This window comes from Sesamum indicum, linkage group LG5 (assembly GCF_026168435.1).
Source record: "Sesamum indicum cultivar Baizhima isolate 11 linkage group LG5, ASM2616843v1, whole genome shotgun sequence".
Taxonomy (NCBI): Eukaryota; Viridiplantae; Streptophyta; class Magnoliopsida; order Lamiales; family Pedaliaceae; genus Sesamum; species Sesamum indicum.
The window spans coordinates 19,595,803-19,618,238 of record NC_142661.1 but is presented as its reverse complement, the minus strand read 5'-3'; the positions used below and the strand labels follow the sequence as shown (position 1 = coordinate 19,618,238).

At 32.0% G+C, this 22,436-nt stretch overlaps 2 protein-coding genes across 2 annotated transcripts; one reads left to right on the top strand and one right to left on the bottom strand.

Moving 5' to 3' along the window:
• Nucleotides 1-8,678: 8,678 nt before the first annotated feature.
• ROT4 (DVL family protein) lies at nucleotides 8,679-9,282 on the top strand. The gene has a single exon (XM_011079028.3). The coding sequence runs from the start codon at nucleotides 8,948-8,950 to the stop codon at nucleotides 9,122-9,124; it is 177 nt and encodes a 58-aa protein (XP_011077330.1). The 5' UTR covers nucleotides 8,679-8,947; the 3' UTR covers nucleotides 9,125-9,282.
• Nucleotides 9,283-16,408: 7,126 nt separating this feature from the next.
• On the bottom strand, nucleotides 16,409-21,145 carry LOC105161369 (cell division cycle protein 48 homolog). Its single transcript, XM_011079027.3, is given in 10 exon segments — nucleotides 16,409-17,015; nucleotides 17,102-17,461; nucleotides 17,546-17,827; nucleotides 17,924-17,995; nucleotides 18,080-18,301; nucleotides 18,394-19,160; nucleotides 19,620-19,848; nucleotides 20,456-20,478; nucleotides 20,481-20,620; nucleotides 20,793-21,145. Coding segments are annotated over 10 exon segments (2,418 nt in total). The 5' UTR covers nucleotides 20,822-21,145; the 3' UTR covers nucleotides 16,409-16,721.
• Nucleotides 21,146-22,436: the final 1,291 nt, after the last annotated feature.

The following is a 22,436-nucleotide window of genomic DNA, read 5'->3' as shown; positions in this document are numbered from 1 at the left end:
ACTTATCTTTATTTTTCTCTTTTTATCTTCACAAATCACACTAAAACAAGTAAAAAGTGGAACCAAACTTAGTGATGACCATTCTCTGAGGTTGTCGCCTCTCTCGGGCCGTCATTCACCGCAAAATCCGTTGTTCTTCTAGGTTGCCCAAACAACATTCTTGTGAAATCCTACAAAAATGGCTAAAAAAGAAAAAGAAAAATTGATCAAAATACATTGGATGACGATGAAAATTTTTATGTGATAGTATTCGATCTAATCTATTATATTTGATCATATTTAAATATGTTTAACCGTTGTAATAAGCTGTCAATTTAAGTCTATAAATGACAGTTTTAAAATTTGATTTTTCACTCACAATATTTGTCATACAATGTAAACAATCAACCACCTTGTTAACAGATCACACTATTAAATCGGATAAATAAAAACTGAATAAATTTTTTTAAATTACTCTGTCAAACTATTTTATTCAATCAGACTCTATCAACAACTTTTTCCAACTATATAAGTGGAACGACCCATTCTCTCAAACTAGCAGGCCCAGTACAAAATGGACGGCCCGAGACAATAGTGGAATGAGTTACCCCAACCAATCCCAACTGATCCATTGCTTGTGAACTGATAGAAATACCCCTATAAATTATAAAAGTTGCATTATATTCAGGAACATTTTAGGAATTGTGCATTTTATATATCCAACCTTTAGTTCTATCCAATAAATGGTGTATTAGCAAAGAGATATTCTAATAGTTCGATTCTGTTTAAACATGGCAATAGATTCAGGTCGACTTAGCAAGTTTGGGATGGGTCTTAGATTTTGGTGCAGACCCCTCCAGAATGATATATGTAATTTTAATTTATAATTTACTCAGATACATTAACTTTTTTAGCAATACATGTATTTATAAAATAAATTGTATTTAATAAAAGAGTAATTTTTTTTCCTACAGAAAAATCAATTTCTTGAAAAATAAAAGAAAATTAATTAAGTTTTACGAGTTGAATCGTTGTCTGAAAGAAGGGGTCACAAATTGCAAAATTCTACTAAAAGTGAAGCGGGACGATGCTAGATAGGAAACCGGCCACGAATCCATTTCGTTGTCATACCTAATTCCTCGAACAAACGTTTTTTATTTATTTTATCACAAATTTTTTCGTTCTTGATTTAATTATTTGAAAATTATACCTTGATTTCTAATCCTTTCAAACATTGGATCCACATAATTTTGGCCCCTCCAAATTGAAAGGGTCATAAAGTACAAATTAAAATAATTTTTGGGTGCGAATTTTCCTAAATTATTTAGATAAAGAAAGGTCCATCAATCATAATGCTTGTGCTTCCCATCACAATTTCTTGAGGTTGGCCTACACATCTTCAGGTGGGCAGCTTAATTCATGCAACGGAATCTACTTTATAATAATTAAATTAAAATATATTTTCATTTATAAACTATACTTTTTATGTAGGCTACGGATATAAAACAATACGAGCGTTATCAATTGGTAGGAACATTGTCAAGAATTTTCGACATGCACATGAGATTTGAAAGATCCGGAATTAGGTGTGCATGACTGAATATGAGATATGAATGTAATAATGATACTTAAGAAAGACAATCAAAAATAAATTGCAACCAACTCTTATGAGATTTGATATAATTTAGATACTTTATTGTTATTTGAAAAATTACTAATATTCCTATTAATGTTTGATAAGATTATGTAATTTTTTGATAGAAGCTTGTAATTGTCAACTTTACTGTTATTATATATATATATATATTATTAAAAAAATAAAAATTATAAAAAATCGAATGAGGTGGGTAAAAAATGACAAATGGTCCACTTAGTTCATAAAATTTTAAAAAAATAAATAAAATTATAATTCATAGTGAACGAGGGAGTTTTAGCTAGTTCACTACGAAAAATAAATGAAAACCTGATGAGAGACTAACGGATTAAAGCAGATGTTAGATGGTCGTTAAAATGAGGGGTATATTAGTAATTTCTCAAATGATAAAGAACGTATTTGTAATTTTGTCTAATATTAAGAGAGCTTATTGTAATAATTGTAGTTGACGTGATGTGTCTTTTCTTTTTCTTTTTTTCAGAACAAAGAATTGCATTATTTGAGAGATAATCCCAAAAAGTTTCTCACAAGCAATTACATATTGATCGAAATAAAAAAATATATTACGAGACAAGATGAGATGCGATGGAAATTATTTCAGAAGCAAATGTCTAATGAAAATTTATTTCTCAACAGCATAAAATAGCGATTACCTTCAATATTCATCTACTATTAATAGTTAATCAATATTAATATTAAAATATTGAACATTTAAATACAGATGATGAATAAAACATAAAAATTAATAAAAAAGGAAAGTTCATCGTGAGTGATGATACATGAGGAATTTGTTGTGCATGCGCATGTACATTGAGTATTGTTCCTCGATTTTATTAATATAAATGTTATATTTCCCATATTCATAATTAATTGAATTTTGTTTTATTATAGTTTTTCTTTTACTTTTCCGTGGGCGTGTGGGTATTTATTTTCTTGGAATCCCTTTTCTATAACTTGAACTTCGTATTATTTGCAAAGACTGACTTATAATTAGGATGTGAATATTATGGAACTATAAGAACAAAAGGTTCTTTAAATTTATTGGCAGTTTAATTAAGAAATCGAACTTTTTTATATGTTTGTACGCGCAATTTGGAGTTGAACATGAAGTATTTTACATATATGTGTGGGAATAATCTAGTACTAGGTTGACTTTAATTTATAAATCCAAGAACACTTTATGGGAACTTGAAGCTTGTGGGAGTTGAGGAAACGTGACTCGTACTTTTATGAATTAATTAAAATTCTGGTTTTAATAGTGTATTTTAATTCTTTGAACTATAAAAAATTCTTTAAAAAGATCTTTGCCAGTTGTAAATTTAATGAATCAAGGAAAAAAAAAGTGAATTTTTTATGTGCAATTTTATTTAGCATTTGTGAGAAAATAAAAAAGAGAAGAAAGAATAAATAAAAGAAAAGAAAATCAATAAATTTAAAGAAGAAAATATTTGGTGGATGTAGTGTTGGTGGGCTAGCGCCAACGCATCTACAGGACAACATCCAACTGCGACATAAAGGGTCCACCAGCCGCTCCCAAAATATTCTTCAACTTAATTACAATACATCCCTCGTATTATTAATTTCGTGAAAAAGCTGATTTCATAAGTTTTTTTTTTTAAATATGATCTTATTAGTTTGCAATAAGTATTGTTTAAAATAATTTATAGAGAAAGTTACAACATTAATTGTGCTAAGAATAATATTAATTAAAACCTTGTAATTTTGCTTTTTGCTAAATGTTGCTGATTCTATGCATGTCTCCCTTTAATTGTATTTTGTTATAATACCAAAAAAAAAAAAAAAATAGAGTTAGCTAACACTTAATTATTACAATTGACAACTGTAAATTTATGCAAATATTTCTAATTTCATTAGTATTATTCACTATTATATATTAAATTATGGTATATGTGGAATTAATTTGTTATTGAAATATTAATTACATGCTAATTACATGACATGACCTCGAAAAGTAAGATAATTTATATGATGATGTCAGAGAAGGTATCTAATTAAATCAAAGCTCTGGATTATTATTTTGATTCATATATTAAAATTGTCGTAATTAATTAATCAATGTATTTTAGGACACCTGAAGTTTAATTTTGCTTGTACTATGTATGTGAAGTTCATATCATAAACATAATCTATAATCACCTTTATGTTATAGTTGGATTGAAAATTGTTTTTCTCCAATTTTCGTATTTTCACAAATGTAATATAATTGTTCGTGCACTATGAAAATTTTGGTATTGTAAAGGGGCGATTGGGATACACAAATTCATTTTTGAATATTTGCCAATGAGAAAAACGTAAATCTTGAGGATTATATTTTTCTTAGTTTTTCAAATTTAATATCAGACTGTATTGATATTTGAAAAGTATTATTAAATATATCGTACAGTCAAAAGCACTACAATTAATACTCACAAAAGTTAAGAGAATTATTTAAAGCAAACGTTACTATCAAGAATCTAACACATGTAATGTTCAAAGTAAGTATCAAATCTACGAATATTATCTGAACGCGTGTAATTTACTCAAAATATTAATATTTTTTTTTTAAAAAAAAAGAATGAATAATTGGAGACTTTTTCCAGCTAGGTTTATGCCAAGTGAGCATGTAAGCTCAACCTAGTATAAAACCTAGTACTTCGGAACTGAGAGGGCATCTCATCAACTCCATATATCTTTTCAATTCCTCCCACCCCTCTCTCTCTCTCTCTCTCTTACACACACACACAGTTCAGTTTGTGCTAACAAAGCCTTTTTTTCTTGTTTGTATGCATATGCAAACCCTAGTGTTTAATTAGGGTTTTTGTTCTTAATACCATAGAAAAAGGGTTTTCTTTCCGATTCAATTAATATTGATAGAAAGATGTGTGAACGGATCGATAAATAGTCGTTATTTTGCAAATGCAGTGTCATCAAGATTCACATTCAAACGTCCTGACGTGATACGACGACACGCAATGAGAATCTTGATGATGCTGCATTAGCAAATATCGACTCTGGTACCAACAGTAATATATATATATGTATATATTATGACTATTTGATTTCCAGTTATTGTAAATCTAGCTCACGTCTCTTGTTTTTTGATCAATTGCTCTGTGTTCATTTCACAAAATTTTGGTAGGTAAATTTGTATGGATCATAAATAAATATGTGGTATTGGTATTGATCAATCACATCAGACGGTACTGATCGAAGTGAAAGGTAATCTATATTAGATTTTGTTGTCCATTCTCAATTATATGCTTCCCTGTCTCCTCTTTTATTTTTTTTCGAGTCAAATAATGTTCGTAAATTCTAAATAACAAATAAATGTGTTCATTTTCTGACTATTTGAGGAGCTTTCCGTATGTATTTTATTTAGGTTAATTTCTTGCTAATGGGATGATGAGGAACTATGTGCACCATAAAAAGATTCTCTACCTTATTAATCATTATAATTTAAATCAAAATAAATCAATATTATTTATTACAGTCGAATAAATTTGATGTGAAATATTAAATTTTGATGTCCACGGTTAATTAATTAACATTCGTCAGTAATTAAAATATTTACAATAATTTCTAGCTGTAGTTAATATTAAAATTTGCAATTTGGTCCCCCTCCCACAACCTTTACTAAAAGAAATATAATATTTAACTATAATTAGTGAATAGTTATTGATCATGGTTACACAAATAATTATTGGCCGTGGTTCTTACAAGTGTGGTGAAAATACATTTGCTCTGACTCAAAATCATGCCAAAACTAATTTTCATAGTGAATAATTTGAATTTTTGCATCATTTTATGTCTAATCATATTTAATAATAATTATTTATCGCGATTTTGATCCATAGTTATGAAATTGTAATCAATAATAAATTTCTTCTCGGACTTGATACTACTATATATGTATCAGCCCTTGCCACATATATATGATGCGTTTATGAGCTATTTAATTTGATTAATTAACAAATTCTAAGTACGATTTTTTATCCTCAAAGCTAAATATATTATTGGACATCGACGACTACATATTTAGGGCTTGCAGGATTATGTGATAAACATTAATAGTTGAATATCACATTATTGCATATATAGTACTGATTTATTATGATTTCAAACCCGTAATAATTTATAATATAGAAAATAATTCATTCTATTTGTAATGTAAATAGTTGTCAAAGAGTCACACACGCGCGCTCATATATAAGCCCATATAAAGATCAAAATATATTGCAATGCATAGAAGAATGTCTTCATATCCATGTTGCAAGGCTCATTCAAATTTGCTATGTGTGTGTTGGAAATTTTTTACTCGAATTAGGTTTGGTCGAATCAAATTAATTATATAGTAAGTGTGATACATTTGACATCTGATTGGTCACTTTTTTTAAATTTTACGCCAATCACATTATAAGTATATTGTACTTATTATATAATTAACTCAAATCCAATGAAACTCGACCTAGATTAGTATTTCCTGGTGCGCGGGTGTGTGTTTATGATTTGGATTTCTCATGATTTTGGTTCATTAATTGCAGTATATACAATTAGGCTTTCTTAGCAGGAAAGAGACGTCCACATGCAGCAGACCATAAATTGAGATAATCAGGTGTTAGCAATTTATTAATTAGGATTAGGATTCTCTAATTTGTAATTCCAACCATAATCTTTGCTTTCACACCTTTATCTATTAAGTTGGCGAATCACTAAAATTATGATAAATTAATACTATCTATTACAATCAAACAAAATCAATGCCAGTACTTACGTTTTAACCACAGTTAATCGACATTCGCCATAGTTTTCAGCTGTTGTTAATGATTTAGTCTTGCTTGCAGAAATAACAACGGATAACTATTATGCTGTCGTAATTAATTAGTATTCTCTATATTCTTTTACTTTTTATCAGAATAATTAACCATTATGAAAATTTATATTTCTTCTAGTGAATTATTTACTTTTCCTTTTTACTAAAATAAATTATAAGTTTTTAATATTTTATTTTTAGATTTTGAAAAATACGCGAAAAGTGTATCGTAAAAGAATCTCTGCAAGATATGAATTAGTTTTACTCAATTTTTGTGAGTAAATCAATTACAATTACGTCACGATCTCAATCACTGATAATTATAATAGTTAATATACTAATCATCAATATTAAACATATATAATTAATCACGACGACTCTCATAATAATGATACTCGAAATTATGATCTAGAGTTTCAATTTTGTCAATTTAAATTGGGCATAATTGACTAATTAGCTTTACTTAGCAGTTGGGCCCTAGTTGAAACCAAACTTTGCGCAGAATATGTTTGTTCTATATTTACCTTAATGGACTCATGGGTCAAAAAGGCCCAACACCATTAGTATGTTCATAAGAATTGACCCATCAAGTTCTGGGCCACACCAGATCTTGATCAAATAAAGCCCAATAAGGTGGTTCTGTGAAATATTTTCTTCTCCAAACCTTGAAATTTCTTACTGAATTGGTCAGTCGAACTAATCACATACAAAATGTAATAAATATATACTAATTATGTGATTGATTGAATTATACATTAATTATATATGATATATATTATATTTACCATATAATTAATTTTGGTTTGACCAAATCTGATATAAGTTAAATTTCGCTTTAAGCATTGCTTATCAAGATAAATCCTTGAAATTTGTAAACGCATGCTATAAATATTGATAAAATTAAAATAATATGTTTTTAATGAAAAAAAGAAAACAGCCCTCGACTACTATTTTCAGGAAATCACAAAAAAAAAAAAAATAGTATTTCGAAATCTTGGATCTTCAAATTCATTTATTCCTATTTCGAATTTCAAATACCAAAGAAAAAATAAAAAAGAAAAAAGAAATACCAGATTTTTGCTTGAATCCATTGATCATAGTCGTCATCAATTCATGGTAATTTTCTGAGAGTGAAATCAGCACAAAATACAACGGAACTGGACAAATTTACACTGTACTCAATGGCATGTCTAGTTTTATTCTACATATTAATAATTGCAAAGGTATTGATGACAACTTTAGGGTCGGTTGTCCTCTCTTCATTTTTCACTACCTTCAATTAGTGTAATTGATCTGAAAAATAAGTCCCTTCATCATATCTTACCTTTATAATGAAGTTTAGAAGAACAATGTTGTTATACCCAAAAATCAGATTAAAGTTTTTAAGAGTGAATTTTAGTTTATTGCTAACTTCAATGGACAAAGTATGATTTTATTCTCTCAGTTGTAAAGTTTATAAAATAAATTATTGTCGGAACCACACCTAGAAGGTCTCTGTTAATTAAGCTTAGATGGTCAAAGTCAAATATGCCATAAGAGAAATATAATAGAAGCTCGTAAGAATGTCGAGTAGCAAAAGTTACACCTGTTGCATGAGGGCGGATATTTATAGATTTTTTTCTCCAATTGTAGGAGGTGGCATGAATTAGGTACACCAAAATGATTGGATAGTCATAATGAGTCCATACATATTAGGGTTTAAGATGCATTGGAGTTGGGTTATAAAAATCTTGAATTAATAAAATGGATTCAAAAGTGGTATGAAGATCGTAATTATACTATAGGAAGGTCCTGATATATGACATCTATAAAATGCAACATGGATTACGTATAATTGTATTTTATTATATGATCGAGCAAGAAGTCTACGAGTTAATTAAAATGTGAAGACAAAGTTTAAGTCAGAGTAGAATATCTTGTGATGCAAATTAATTTTCAAGCAAGTGTCTTGATCACTTTTCCTGAATAATAAATAAATCATACAATTAGTATTATACTTGTAATATAATTGGTTGAAATGAGTTGGAATTTGGGGGTAAGTAATTGTAGCAGCCAATTAGAGAGGGCAAATTAAGAGAAATAAATCCAAGTGAAGGTACGTACGTATGTTCCCTACTGGGGTGTGTGTGCAAGATTTGTCTTGCATTGCAACTGGGCACTGCTCCTCAACAATATTGATGATTAGAAATTACGATTTATGCAAAGTATGAGCGACAAAACCCATAGAATAGTGGTGCAAAATTTTAATTTTAGGTGAAAAAAGGAGGCAGGTAGAGGCAGAGGCAGTCCACTTTGCCCTATTCAATGCACCCACTCTCTCAATTATAGCTCATCCATTGCGATCCATAATTCGTACTAGTCTTAGATTTCCCATTTTCATACACCAAAAGCCCTTAAAAAAACCCTCCAACCTCAACCAGTCCAGTATAAAGCTACCCATCTCCCCAACCCTCCCATAAACCCTTTGCTCTCTTCCAACAAGTATATGGTAATATTATTAACACATGGCTGAGAGCGACAAGGAGACGGAACATTCCCTGACGACAACAACCACGACCAACAGATCATTTGGGTCGAAATGCAGCCATTTGGCGAAGAAGCAGCGGGCCAAATTCTACATTGTTCGTCGCTGCATCGCCATGCTCGTGTGTTGGCACGAACGGAAGGAACCTAAGGACTGATCGACGTACTTCCATTTATATATATATATTTATATATATTGTTAATTCTCTCATCCTACATATATAGTTTAATTTTAGTTCCATGATTAGCTTATTTAATTTCTTTTTGTTGGAATATTATATGTCTTGTCGGCAACAGTATTTATTATCTTCATTTATTTTTTTTCTAAATATGATTCCGCGCACGTATTATCATATTAACAGCAAAAACTTACATAATTATGCCCCTTCCTTCGGGAATTTCATGTCAGCTCAACTTGCTTGAATTTTTAGGTTAGTGGTTTACAATATTTCCAAGTATTTTTGTATTATTTTTCTCTCTCTTTTTCTACCAAAACCATCACTGCTGAACATCCCTGCACCTCCCTTCTGTCCGAACCTTTTACCAAATGGTACTGTTATCTTAGTCTGAAAGTAGTGTTTTTTTGGGGGGGTTGCAGCGGTGATGGTAGTGGTGGGGCATTCAAGGAAAAAAGGATATCTGTTGTGAAAGATGAACATACAGGAAAAGTGTTTCTAAACTTAAATTGTTTGTATATATGTGTATGAAAGTTCGGACTCGATTCTATTTTCAAATTCTGTTGCATCTTCTATTGTAATTAATATATACACGTCATGTTCTTGTATATGAAAATTTAATTATCAAATTGTGGATTATTAGAGTAGGTAGGGATGTCCGTTTGAGGGCAACAGAGAGTTGAGTTGGGGGGGGGGGGGGGGTTGGGTTCAAAGATACGATGTTAACTAGCACAATGTGTATATGTAAATATAAAACATCTGATGATGAGATGCTTTTAAAAAGAGATAAAGTTAGTCAATAAAATTAGCGCAAAGATTCTTATCCCCATTGCCTTTTTCGTACATTTGAACGTTTGATGCTTCCTTCCACAGTCTGTGTTGGATTTTGGGTTCAAATCATGTGCTGTGTTTCACTCTTTTTATTTTTTCATTATTAGTATTTCAATCTCTTTCCTTAATTGTTAATTAATTCATTCATTACAATAAAAGCATTCATCAATATAACCATCACATTCATTTTCTTTTCAAATCAATTAAATTTGATAATGTGATTGTTATTTAGTATTATACTTTTATATTCATTACATAGATATCGGAAGGAAACATAAAAATGATCAATAAATACGAAAAGAAGTTGATATGTTTAAATAATAAGAGTAAGAACGAGTTAATTTGTTTTGAATTAGAATCAACTAAAGTCCAATTTATTTAAGACAAATTGTGTACAAAATATTGTGATATGTATTAATTTAGAAATATTGATATATATTTAAATATATATATCAATTAATTAAACTGATTTAAACCTAAATTAGATTGAAAAAGTTGATAGGTAGTGCATGAGGCAATCAACATATATGTATATATATATATATCATTATGAGCATATTTTTTATAGCTTTTCTATGTGCTGCCATATGTGAAAAGGCCTAGTACATAATACGAATTAAATGTAATTTATCCCTTCATAAAATTAAAAAAAATAAAACAAAATCCCCTATAAAAGAAAAAAAATACAAAAAATTCTCCTATTATTTAAAAAATGATGTACACTGCCTTCTCGTTCCACAGGAGTAAATTGCATTTGACCTCACATCCATAGGAGGCCAAGTGTTGCAGCGACACTTTGCTCATTTTTTTTATTTATTTTTGAATAAAATACATAAAACTTAATTTACTTTTCAGCTGGGGTTTAAATTCAAAATTCCAGAAAAAATATTTCTTTTTTCAATTATGCGAACAACAATATATCATATCTAAACTAATCAGCTTTCTACAAACCTACAAATTCACACACACATATACATATATATATATATATATATATCGCCTTGTAAAAATAATAGAATTGGTAATTCCAAGTTGAAGCACGTGGATAGCAGCTGGGCTTCAAAATTTGAGCCTCATACAAAACCTTTGTTGAAAAAATACAGTAGATTGTAAAGTACTTGACACTCAAATTATTAATAATTTTTCCAGTACAAATTTCATTTCATTAGCCAATGCGTCAAAAGTAAGAATATATATATATATATATATATATATATACACACACATATAGTGCTAAACTTGGTGATCGAGGAGGGAATGAAAAGAAGATTAATAAATGAATATATTTCGCTTAAATGCAGTAATAAATCAAACCTATCGGTTATATAGGTACTAAAATTGATGTAAAAATTTAAAATCATAATTAATTAATATTTGCTGTAATTTTATCTAGGACAAAAATATTAGTTGTGGCAAATACTTTGGTTTCATTTACAGAAAAAAAAAGGCTAATAGTCATTGCACAGTCGTGGTTAAAAATCATATTTCTTTTAGTGTAAAAAAAAATATCACAGTGATTTGACTAGTTCAAGTGAACCATTACTATAAGTACCCAACGACTGATTTGACATATAATCTAAACTTATTTTGATTACATCTGTTACAATTGATTTGAATCTCTAAAGTCTATTTATTAGAGCTGATAAGATATTATCTAACCTTGATTTTTTTATGAAAGATATTGACTGCAGCAAATTTGAAATTAATTCAACCAAACTTTTCAATTACATAAAAGAATATCGTATTCAGCCTCAAATAAAACGTTTTTTTATCTAATTTTATTATTTAAAATTTACGTTCAACTTATAAAATTACCTTATCTATCAAAATACAAATTTATTTAATTTTCATTATTTAGAGTATTTACAACAATTTTATCAGGAAAGAAAAAAAACAAGGGTGGGGGCCGACAGCAAGAATCCTTAGAAAAGCGTGCGGGGGGCAGTGGGTACGATACCCTCTGCAGCGGAAATATGCAGTTGCTATTCGATTCTCAGCTTCCGCGCTCGTGCGGCCCCCTGCTCTTTACTTGTGGCCCCTCCCTCATCTAATTGACTTTTTCTATTATTATACTTCCACCCCCCTATCTCTCAATAATTACTTCTACGTCCACACTATTTCCATATTCTGCTACCTCAGTTCCCCCCCTTCCATGCACATCACCTAACCGCTTCCATAAACCCTCATCTTTTTTTACCACAATTGGCAAAATGTCTATTACCCCCCTGTGGGTTTTAACCTTGTCAGCTCCCAGGGCTGGGGAATTTGGAGGCGTGATAGGTAAAAAATCTCAACAGTTTTATTGGGAAGAATTTATGGGGTTGGAAATGAGAAAAGTTTGTACATGTTTGTTTTCTTTTCTTGGTTAAAAAGAGGAGTTACGTTTTTACATGGGTAAATTTTGAATTTTATGTTACGTATGACGACGGCTAGTGTAATAAATACTTATAAAAGGTGGAATTTGTTATATTTTATATTTATTTTTAGACCTTGCAATTTTTGAAAAAAACTTGTATTTAGACGATGATCCTGATTTATTTGAAACTAGCTAGAATTTCATTTACCTATAGATCATTTTCTGCCGGTATAAGAGCTTTTTCCTTTATGTTCGGCGAAAATGACATGTTAATACCATATTTCATTTTTCGTATAGTTTCTCTTATCATGCAACTTCGTCTTGGTACAATATCTAAGAACATGGTCTCGTTTATGGCTGATTATAAGTGCCCTGCGGGCTAAAAAATCATTGACTGATTAAGGCATCGAATACCCATAAAATAAGAACACAATTATCACGATATGTCTCTTTTGAGTTTTGTTTATTTTCTTGATGTAATATTGGTATGCTCGAATTTTAGAAAAATCAATTTAATCAAGAATATTGGATGAAGAGGAGCATAATATTTACTGAAAAGTAAGTGCCGTGATCTTCTTTAAGGAAATAATATTAATAATGTCATTTACATAAAAACCTTAATAAACAATTAAATAAACTACTCAATAACTAATAAATATAAACAATATTCAGGTTTAAAAAATAAAAATAGAATTCTTACACAAATAATGATCAATTTAAGTGGTGAAAAGGTTGGGAAAGTTTGAAGAAGTAGATGGTGAGCATGCGATGAATTTATGGAGGGGAGGGGGCAAATGTAAAAGGGTAACACGTGCAATTCTGACAACACTGGAAACAATTACTTTGTAGGTGGTGTCTCATCCATTTGAAAATTCGAAGAGGGCTGCTGGTGATGGTGGTGGTTAATAGTTGTGCTGCCCAACCCCACCCCGCCAGAGGAATCCAACGTGTGGCCGTGGGGGTGGGGCCGCTTCCCCTTTTTTCTCATAACTCTGCAATAATTATATGGGACTCATTCCGTGCAATTAATTTGAACAACTATTTTTTGGTTCTAAAATGTATTTTTAAAATTGTTAAGAAAAGTGTTTTAGACAAAGCACGAGAAACACCTTTTAGCTGCTTTCACTTTTTCTGAAAATAGATTTCATTTTATTTTTTATTAATTTTTCCTCATCATAATAATTCTAATGCAATTTTATCATTTTTTATTTCTAATATTGCACATTTGAAGTTGATATTAGAATTTTTGAATAATTTAATAATAATCAGATATACACTTTCACATACTTAATAATTTAGAATTTTTATATTTTATTTTCTGTATTATCAAATCAAAATAATTCTTATATAATTAAAAAAATATGAATTAAATGGCTATAATTACTTAATAAAAGGTTTTTTTTTTTTTACAATCATGCAAGTTTAATTATTGTGTATATCAACAATCATGTTACTTCATGAGAGCATTACTAAATTAAACATTCAATTTTTCTATTAATATATTTTAAAAATATATATATATTATATACTAATCAAAATAAAATTTATTATTTTTTTGTAAAAAAAATAATTATTATTGACAAATAATAAATGCAAATACAAGCAAAAATATTATCTTTTTTAATATGTGGACAAAATAATTTTTAATTAATTAAGCTTATTTTACAAGTGTTTTTTTTTCCCCTACAAACACTACTCACTTTTAATTCTACTATAACATTCAACTTTTTCTATAAAAATTACTTATCTGAAAGCAAAAATTTTCACAAATACTCCCAATGTCACCCACAAAGGCCAAAACTCATCTTCCTTTTATTTTCAGGCTTCCTCCAATCATCATATTCAGTTATACCATAAACTAATTATTTGAGACTATATTTGGGTTGATGGATTTGAATTTAAGGGAAGAATTTGAATAAAGAATTCAAATGACCCCACTTAATATTATTATTATTATTATGTCAAATTTTGAGGGTCTAATAGTCATTCAAATTTAGTGCAACCTTGGAACTAACTTTATACCACCTTCCAAGGTGGTATTAGTTATTCAGGTGTAACAGTAATTAGTGCAGGGTATACTGGGCCCCATACAATAAAGTAAACACTATATTAACTTATATTAATTTCCTAATACAGGCTTATACATCAAAATAAAAGGGGCCTTAAAGGATAACACACCCCCAACGCCCCAATGATTGGTGCTTGGAAGATCCTCTCCAAAATCGCTAACGGCAACCAATTTCTAAAGTCCCAAGGGGATATACTCTCCCAGACGATAAGGACACTGAGGCTATAAAAGGGGCCTCTCGCCATTGATTGAGGGTAACGTAAGTTTGTTACACTTACACACGTAACTAACTATTACTCGAATTTCTAGCACTACACTGTTGTTCTACATTATGCTTTCTTCATTAATTCTCATTTTCATCATGACTTACTTATTTGAGTGTATGAGTGCTAAAGATACTTTTTGCAGGTCCCGTTCCTAGAATTGTAAAAAACGAAGCCCTAAAATTTCAAGTTGGACTTATCCAAAAGAATTCTTTTATTTGCATGAAGGAGAGACATAAATATTTCGAATGGGACAATATTTATTTTTATTAAAAGAATATATGGTCTACTTATAGTCAACTTTAAGGTCCTTTCATTTTATGTCCCTAGTAATTAATGACATACATATATTTCAATTTTTGCGTTCTCCATCAAGAAATTAACTCATTGTTGAATCTCAAAGTTCGCCTGACTTCCAACGTACATTGTGATGATAAAGTTATTAATCCCTGTTACAATTTCACACAAAATATCTCCCCCCCCCCACCCCTAGATAAAAGGATTAATCAACGACTTATTGACAAGTCGAGCATTTGTACATGTCAATTATTTCAAACCGACATAAAAATAAGCAGACCGTATCTAATCTTTTCTTTTTCTTTTTTTCCAATTCAAATAGACTACTTTAGAAACTTATACCCATATATAATTGCATTTTAATCAAAATAGAAGGTGGGATATAAAATTAAAATAAAAGATGACGTTGTTTATATATCCGACTTCATGATTAGACTTCGACTTCCGCCCATAGGATAGCACAAAAAGTCCTGATAGTTTTTCGATATCTAGCTAGCAAAAATCTTACCTCAATTATTGATATAATTACGTAAATCAAGTAATAGTGTAAGTACAATATTGTTTGGTGGACCTTTTTGTGTAAGAAAAGAAAACAATCATGAAGTGAAGTTTTCAAGTGCTTATGAATATGCATGCACGAGGGAAAAGGGGGGGTGGCCAACTTCAAACCGAGGTCCCAATTAGGGCGCCTGATTCATACCTACCGGCAACAACATCCGTGATTTTATTCTTTTTTTTTTTTTTATTAAGTGATGTGTTTCTAAAGGTCCATGATTTGATTTGATTTGATCTGATGTAATTTTTCAGAGTCAAATAATACAAGCAAACATATGAAAATAATAATTGACAACACCCCATCATGTCCCTCCTAGTTTTCTTAGGATCTATGTCAAGATTTCGACATGCTTGCCCGAGTGCCGTTGTAATCCTCTATTGTTGTTGGGATTGTAGGAAAAGGACTTGTCATCAGATATATGTTGTAGTTCATTTGGAGAGTTGGAACAATGAGATCACTGGCCTGAAAAGCAGTGAGAAGAGGCCAATTGCCCAAAAGGTTGCTCATTTTCGGACATTAGTAAAGATTGAATTTTTGTCTGGCCGGTGCATCAGGCCACTCACAAAGAATGATGGTTCAAGGCTTGGGCGCTGTAGCCACCAAGACCAGGCCCATTGACAAAATATGAACTGAAATAGATAAAATTTAGCAGGTAGAGTATTCTGATCTAGCCTTGCTCCCCCCCCACCCCCTATGCTGATTTCTCTAGGACAAGTAGGGTCAAAATCTTATTCATTATTTCAGGCACTAAACTTAAGTAAATTGTCCTTTGGAGAACGGATTGAAATTTATGTTGTAAAGTTTATTTCATCTTTTTCTTCGTTCAATATAGACATACAACGTGTATAAAAATAAAATTACACATTACTACAATAAATCCAATCCAAAAAGTAGCTTAGTCTAATCACCTCCTTGACCCTAATCAGGAGACATGTTTTGGCTTTGATCAGTTATCCTTTAAACGTCATTACATTCCCGTCTTCAGTTGAGAAACAAGGTTATAAATCACATGAGACTGTATTCAACGGTGAATAAATCATAACTGACGCAAACCAAGAACAACTACTGTGAAGTATTACGATATTCTATTAATAATCGAAGCAGTATGTTATGTCAACTGAATCCCGTGGCATCGATTTTCATGTATACGGAAGGGGTAGTGGTATAAATCTAGGAGCATAGGTATTGCATTAAGATGCAATGAGCATTTAACTATAAAGGTCATCTTCATCAGCTGCACCTGAAGACGTTGCAAAAGGATCGGATCCAGTTGCAGCAGCATTGCTATTCTCAGCAAATCGGAACTCAGAGCCAAATCCTCTTGACTGCTGTAATGTCTGAGCAAATGCCTGGTACTTGCGTATGTCAGCATCACTTACACTTCTCCGGGCATACTTCATTGATTCTTCAAGATGAGCAGCCTTGATCTCTGCTACCTCGTCTTCATTGTCTTCCTCCATGGCCTCAGGGTTCTCCCGTCGTCTTCTCTCCCTCTCAATGTCCTGACAGCAAGGAGGTCAACAATGAGAATATTGCCCTTCTACGCATACAATACATTTAGAAGCAATTACCCGAAATAATTTCTTACTTTTTCAATGTCCTCTCTGATAGCGTATTTGCATGCACGTTGGCAAATTTCTGTGATGTCAGCACCACTGAAACCTTGAGTGTACTTTGCGAGAGCTCTTAGGTCAACATCTTTGGAAATCGGCGACTTTCTCAAGCATGCCTTGAAAATTTGATGGCGTGAGTCCTCATCAGGAAGAGGGATGTAAATCAATTGATCAAGACGACCAGGACGGAGAAGTGCAGGATCAATTATATCAGGCCTGTTGGTGGCACCAATAATGAAAACAGTTTTCTTTGCGTTCATGCCATCCATTTCTGTCAGAAGTTGGTTCAACACACGGTCAGCAGCACCACCAGCATCTCCTACGCTGCTTCCCCTCTGCAAGAAAATACAATTCATGTAAGCAGCAAAAAGACTAGCCGTTTTGTGTAAGAGTATGCATCCAAAATCTGGAAAACACACCTGAGTCGCAATTGAGTCCAACTCATCAAAAAATAGGACACAAGGAGCAGACTGGCGGGCCTTGTCGAAGATTTCTCTGACATTGGCCTCACTCTCTCCAAACCACATTGTGAGCAATTCAGGCCCCTTCACACTGATAAAGTTTGCCTGGCATTCGTTGGCGATAGCTTTGGCCAACAAAGTCTTTCCACATCCAGGAGGACCATAGAAAAGAACTCCCTTTGATGGAGACATGCCAAACTTTTCAAACTTCTCAGGATGCTCCACAGGATATTGGACCGTCTAAACAATAACGCGTTAAATCAAAAGTTCAGTTGAGCAGATGATACTCGGACTTACAAAATAGATAAATCGAAAATTGCTTTGAAGTATAGATACCTCTTGGAGCTCTCGCTTGACATTCTCAAGGCCTCCAATGTCGTCCCAGCTAACATTCGGCACTTCAACCACCTACAATATTCAGACATGCATGTTAGTAGGACTCAACAAGAATAAATGAAAATCGTAAAACAAGTACCTATATGAATCACATACAGTTTCACGTAGAGCAGAGGGATTGCTAGTTCCAAGAGCAGTCTGGAAGTGCTCATTGGTAACAGCCATGGAGTTCAGAATTTCTGCATCAATTGTATCATCTTCCAAGTCAATCACATCCATCTTCTCCCTGATGCATTGAAGTGCAGCCTCAGTGCATAAAGCAGCTAAGTCGGCACCAACATAGCCATGTGTATCCTTGGCAATTCTTTCCAAATCAACCTGCAAGATAAAGCACAGGGTAGATTGCATTTAGTTTAAGGAAGTAGGGAAGGGATAAACTTCAGTGAAAGCATCGAGATATTTGGGCTTACATCTTCAGCAAGTTTCATGTTCTTGGTATGGATACGAAGAACTTCAAGACGGCCTACTTCATCAGGAACACCAATGTCTATTTCCCTATCAAATCTCCCAAACCTTCTCAGGGCAGGGTCAATGCTATTGGGACGGTTTGTGGCACCAATTACAATAACGTGGGCACGAGCTTTGAGTCCATCCATTAACGTCAAGAGTTGGGAAACAATTCTCCTCTCAACCTCCCCATGGGTTTTCTCTCTCTTGGGAGCAATTGAGTCAATTTCATCGATAAATATAATAGATGGTGCATTCTTCTCGGCTTCCTCGAATGCCTTCCTAAGGTTGCTTTCACTTTCTCCTGCCAGTTTAGACATAATCTCAGGTCCATTAATACAGAAGAAGAAAGCACCAGTTTCATTGGCCACGGCTCGGGCAATTAAGGTCTTCCCAGATCCCGGAGGACCATAAAGCAGTATTCCTTTTGGAGGCTTGACACCAATTGACTTGAAAAGCTGTGGGTGCCTTAGAGGTAGCTCTACCAACTCCCGGATCTGAGCCATCTGTTTACGTACACCACCGACATCATCATATCCAACCTCATCCAGCCTGTCCTCATCCTCCCTTTTTACCGGCTCTCCTTCACAGAAGATCTCAGTATCAGGAGCAACAACACAGTACTCAGCTGGATCAGTCTCAATCACCTTGAACTCCACGCTTCTCATTCCTCCCCTCACAAGAAACAGATCACCTTTCCTCACAGGTCGGTAGGCCTCAAGAAAATATGCTGCGCATGCATGAACAAATTTAGCACACCGAAAATTGGGGAAAGAAACCAATTGTCTCAACTCATCTATGCTTCAACTGTCCAACAGATGCTGATGAATTATATGTCAAGGAAAAAAATAATCAAAACGTATTGCAATTGATTATGACAACCCATTCTGCGGTAACTGAGAAGCACTTCGTCTTTTAGCTATATGTTTAGATATCAGAGGATCGTATTCAAGTTATGTGGTTAACCAGAATTGAGGTGATACAGTCAAATAAGAAGATAAAGTAGGGTCACTCCGTGTGTATATACAACAGCTTTAGCAGATAAACTATTTCATGCAATAAATGCAAGTACCTCTGGAACAGAGAATATATCAGTAAACTAGAGGATATAGGATCAAATACATTAAACACCAAGCATCGATGAGAAAGCATAAATGTCTAAGAAATAATATCATAAAGGGCAACGCACGTTTCAGGTAAGCATCAAAAAGGTTTCCAGTAACCCCTTCAACTGTGTCATCAACAGGAAGAATGTGGACGCGCTTTCCGTACTTCACGTCAGGACATTGATGCACAGAAACCACGTCTCCTAGTCTAACCCTAAGGTTGTTTCTGACAACCTTGTTCATTCGGATCTTTGGTTCATCACAGTTATCATCAGCAAGTGCAATGCAAACTGTGTCCTTCCTTTTTTTACCCTACAATCAGTGTCATAGTAACAAGTCAGTGATGACAGAACTATAATATTCATAATAAGCACACCACAAAATGGATCTAAAAAAATCAAGTTCTTACAATTTCCGCAAAGTAAAAGAAGAAAGTTAGCTACAGCACTATCATCTGAAGTCCCCTCCCAATGATCAATATCTTGTAGGAAGGTAATCTATTCGTTTTAAGAGTTAAACATGTCTCAACAAAACAAGAATATCCATTTATCTAATTGAGCTCCAGAATTCAATATTTGATAACTATGGGGTCCAATCAGCAATCCCAATCTCTCACTCTTCTTGAATGCAAGTTCTCTAGCTACACTAGATAAATACTGGGATATGATGGCCAACACAATTAAACAAAAGAAAGATGCAGTTACTATTCAAACACTAATCTTGCTTAATCCAACACACAGAAAACTTAGCTTCAAAACCATAAACTTTGCAAAAGGCAAAAACTTCAAAAACTTTAATGCAGAGTGGTACCAAAGCCCCATCAGAAGAAACAAATATAATCCCAGCAGAATAGACAAACCAGGAACCAAATATTAACTAATTGAAACAAGAAACCACGAGAAGGGGATAAATATGTAACCTTGATCAAGATGGTGTCCCCCGGAAAAGCTGGAGCTTTTCCATAGTTTCAGGGTGCATTGAAACCACAGAGTTATCATCGTTGATCGCCTCATCCACTACAAGTCGATTAGGCGCCTTTTTCCTCTCCAGAATCGCCGTACTAAAGTCCCTCTTCGTACCCTTACTGCACATCACACACAAAACAAAAGCAACACCCACAAAAGAGGAAATCAAAACTCACAAAATTTCAGCAAGAAGAAGAACAACAATGATATTCAACATCAAGGTACTTATACATGCACACAGTACTGCATACAACTACTTCCAGAGATCTAAGAATGCATTCAAAGACTTACGAATCAGAGGACTCTGCTTGGTTGCTCATGGTGCTGAAATCAAACAATAATTCTGGTAAAGCGTTTGGAACTTATTGATGAACTGAAGAATATGAATGAGAGAGTTCTCAGCACCAAATAATGGATATATAGTGAAGATGGGCTTCGTTTCTTGTCAGGAAAGAAAAGGTAAATTTGAAGTCTTTTCACTTTGGTGCCTTTTTTTGACTGATGCTTTCTTTCCCAGTTGAGGTAAAGTATTATACTTTTTTTGCATCGAAATTCTTGATTTGGATTTTGCTGTGGCCTCTGGGGATTGGTGATGAATCATTCCTCATTTCTTCTCTCATTGGTGGGGAGAAATGAAAAACCAGAAGTCTCTAGAACCTTACAATACAAGCTATCCGAATTTTCCCATTTCAGGTTTTGAGATATATCATCAACTTTGTGGATATGAGTATGAGTGCGTAAACTTAACAACCAGTTCATGTTTTTAATGTTTGAGGTTTTCATCTATTATTTGTACTAACTAGTCAAAAATCTCCTTTCTAAATTATTAATTATCATTTCGTATATATTTTAAATTTTTTAAAATATTTTTACAAATTAATATGTTTTATGAATTAGTTTTTTACATATCGTTGGATTTTTTTTCAAAATTTTCTGAAAAAAAAAACAACAAGAACAAAATAATTTTTTTTACCGAGCTGCACAATTCTTTTTTATTTTAGAAAGTATTTATAATTTCTTAAGTAACAAAGAATTTTTATAATTATATTAAATTTTATCTAAGATAACTTTATTTTAACTTAAAATAATTTTAAATAAAAAAATATTATAAAGTCACCCGCACATTTATAGGGTTCAAACTAATTATTTCTTAATTATGAAATTTAACTTTACCGTTGGCATAAAACCTCACTGGTAATTTTTTATTCTGCATTAAATGGCGGTTTTTTTTTTTTTTTTGATAAATTTTATATAATCATGAATTAAAAAAAAATCAATAAAATATAATATTTCTTTAATATTAATTTTCTATTTTCATGTACTTTTGAGCACATTGTATTACACAATAAGCGTCAACATGGGCTTGGTTTGGGTAGAAAACTAAGTCCAAGTGAGGCCTGTTTCTCTGATAATATTGGGCCACAAAATAGTGCTTTCCGCAATTGCTGGTCCAGTTGTGGTGATCGGCCCAATTCTTTACCGTGCTCATGTAAATTTCAAGTATAGCAATAATTTTAATCAATTACATTATTTAATATATTAAATCATTAAATATTAATTAGATACATCCAAATTTTTTTAAAAATATACATATAGAAGGGGACAAGCAAAGATCATTACAAAAATAAGTAAGATTCAAACCCAAAATAATTTTATTAAATAAAAAATTTGAGCATTTTGTATAAATCAGATCAATTTATTTGTGAATCGAAAAATTTAATATATTTATATCAAAGTGTTTGGATAAAATAAGATGTTAGGATCTTCGGCATAATAAGGTTTTTAATTGGTGAAATAATTAAAATAGACATGATAATATTAGAATCAAATAAATTATTATTTCTTAACATATTTTTGGAACGCTTTTATAAATAGTACAAATTAGTTTACTTTTAAATAAAATTTTAATAAATAATATTTTTACAAACAAAAAAA

Excerpts from the sequence above, each read along its gene's own strand:
- ROT4 (XM_011079028.3), top strand. The coding sequence starts at position 8,948 with ATGGCTGAGAGCGACAAGGAGACGGAACATTCCCTGACGACAACAACC.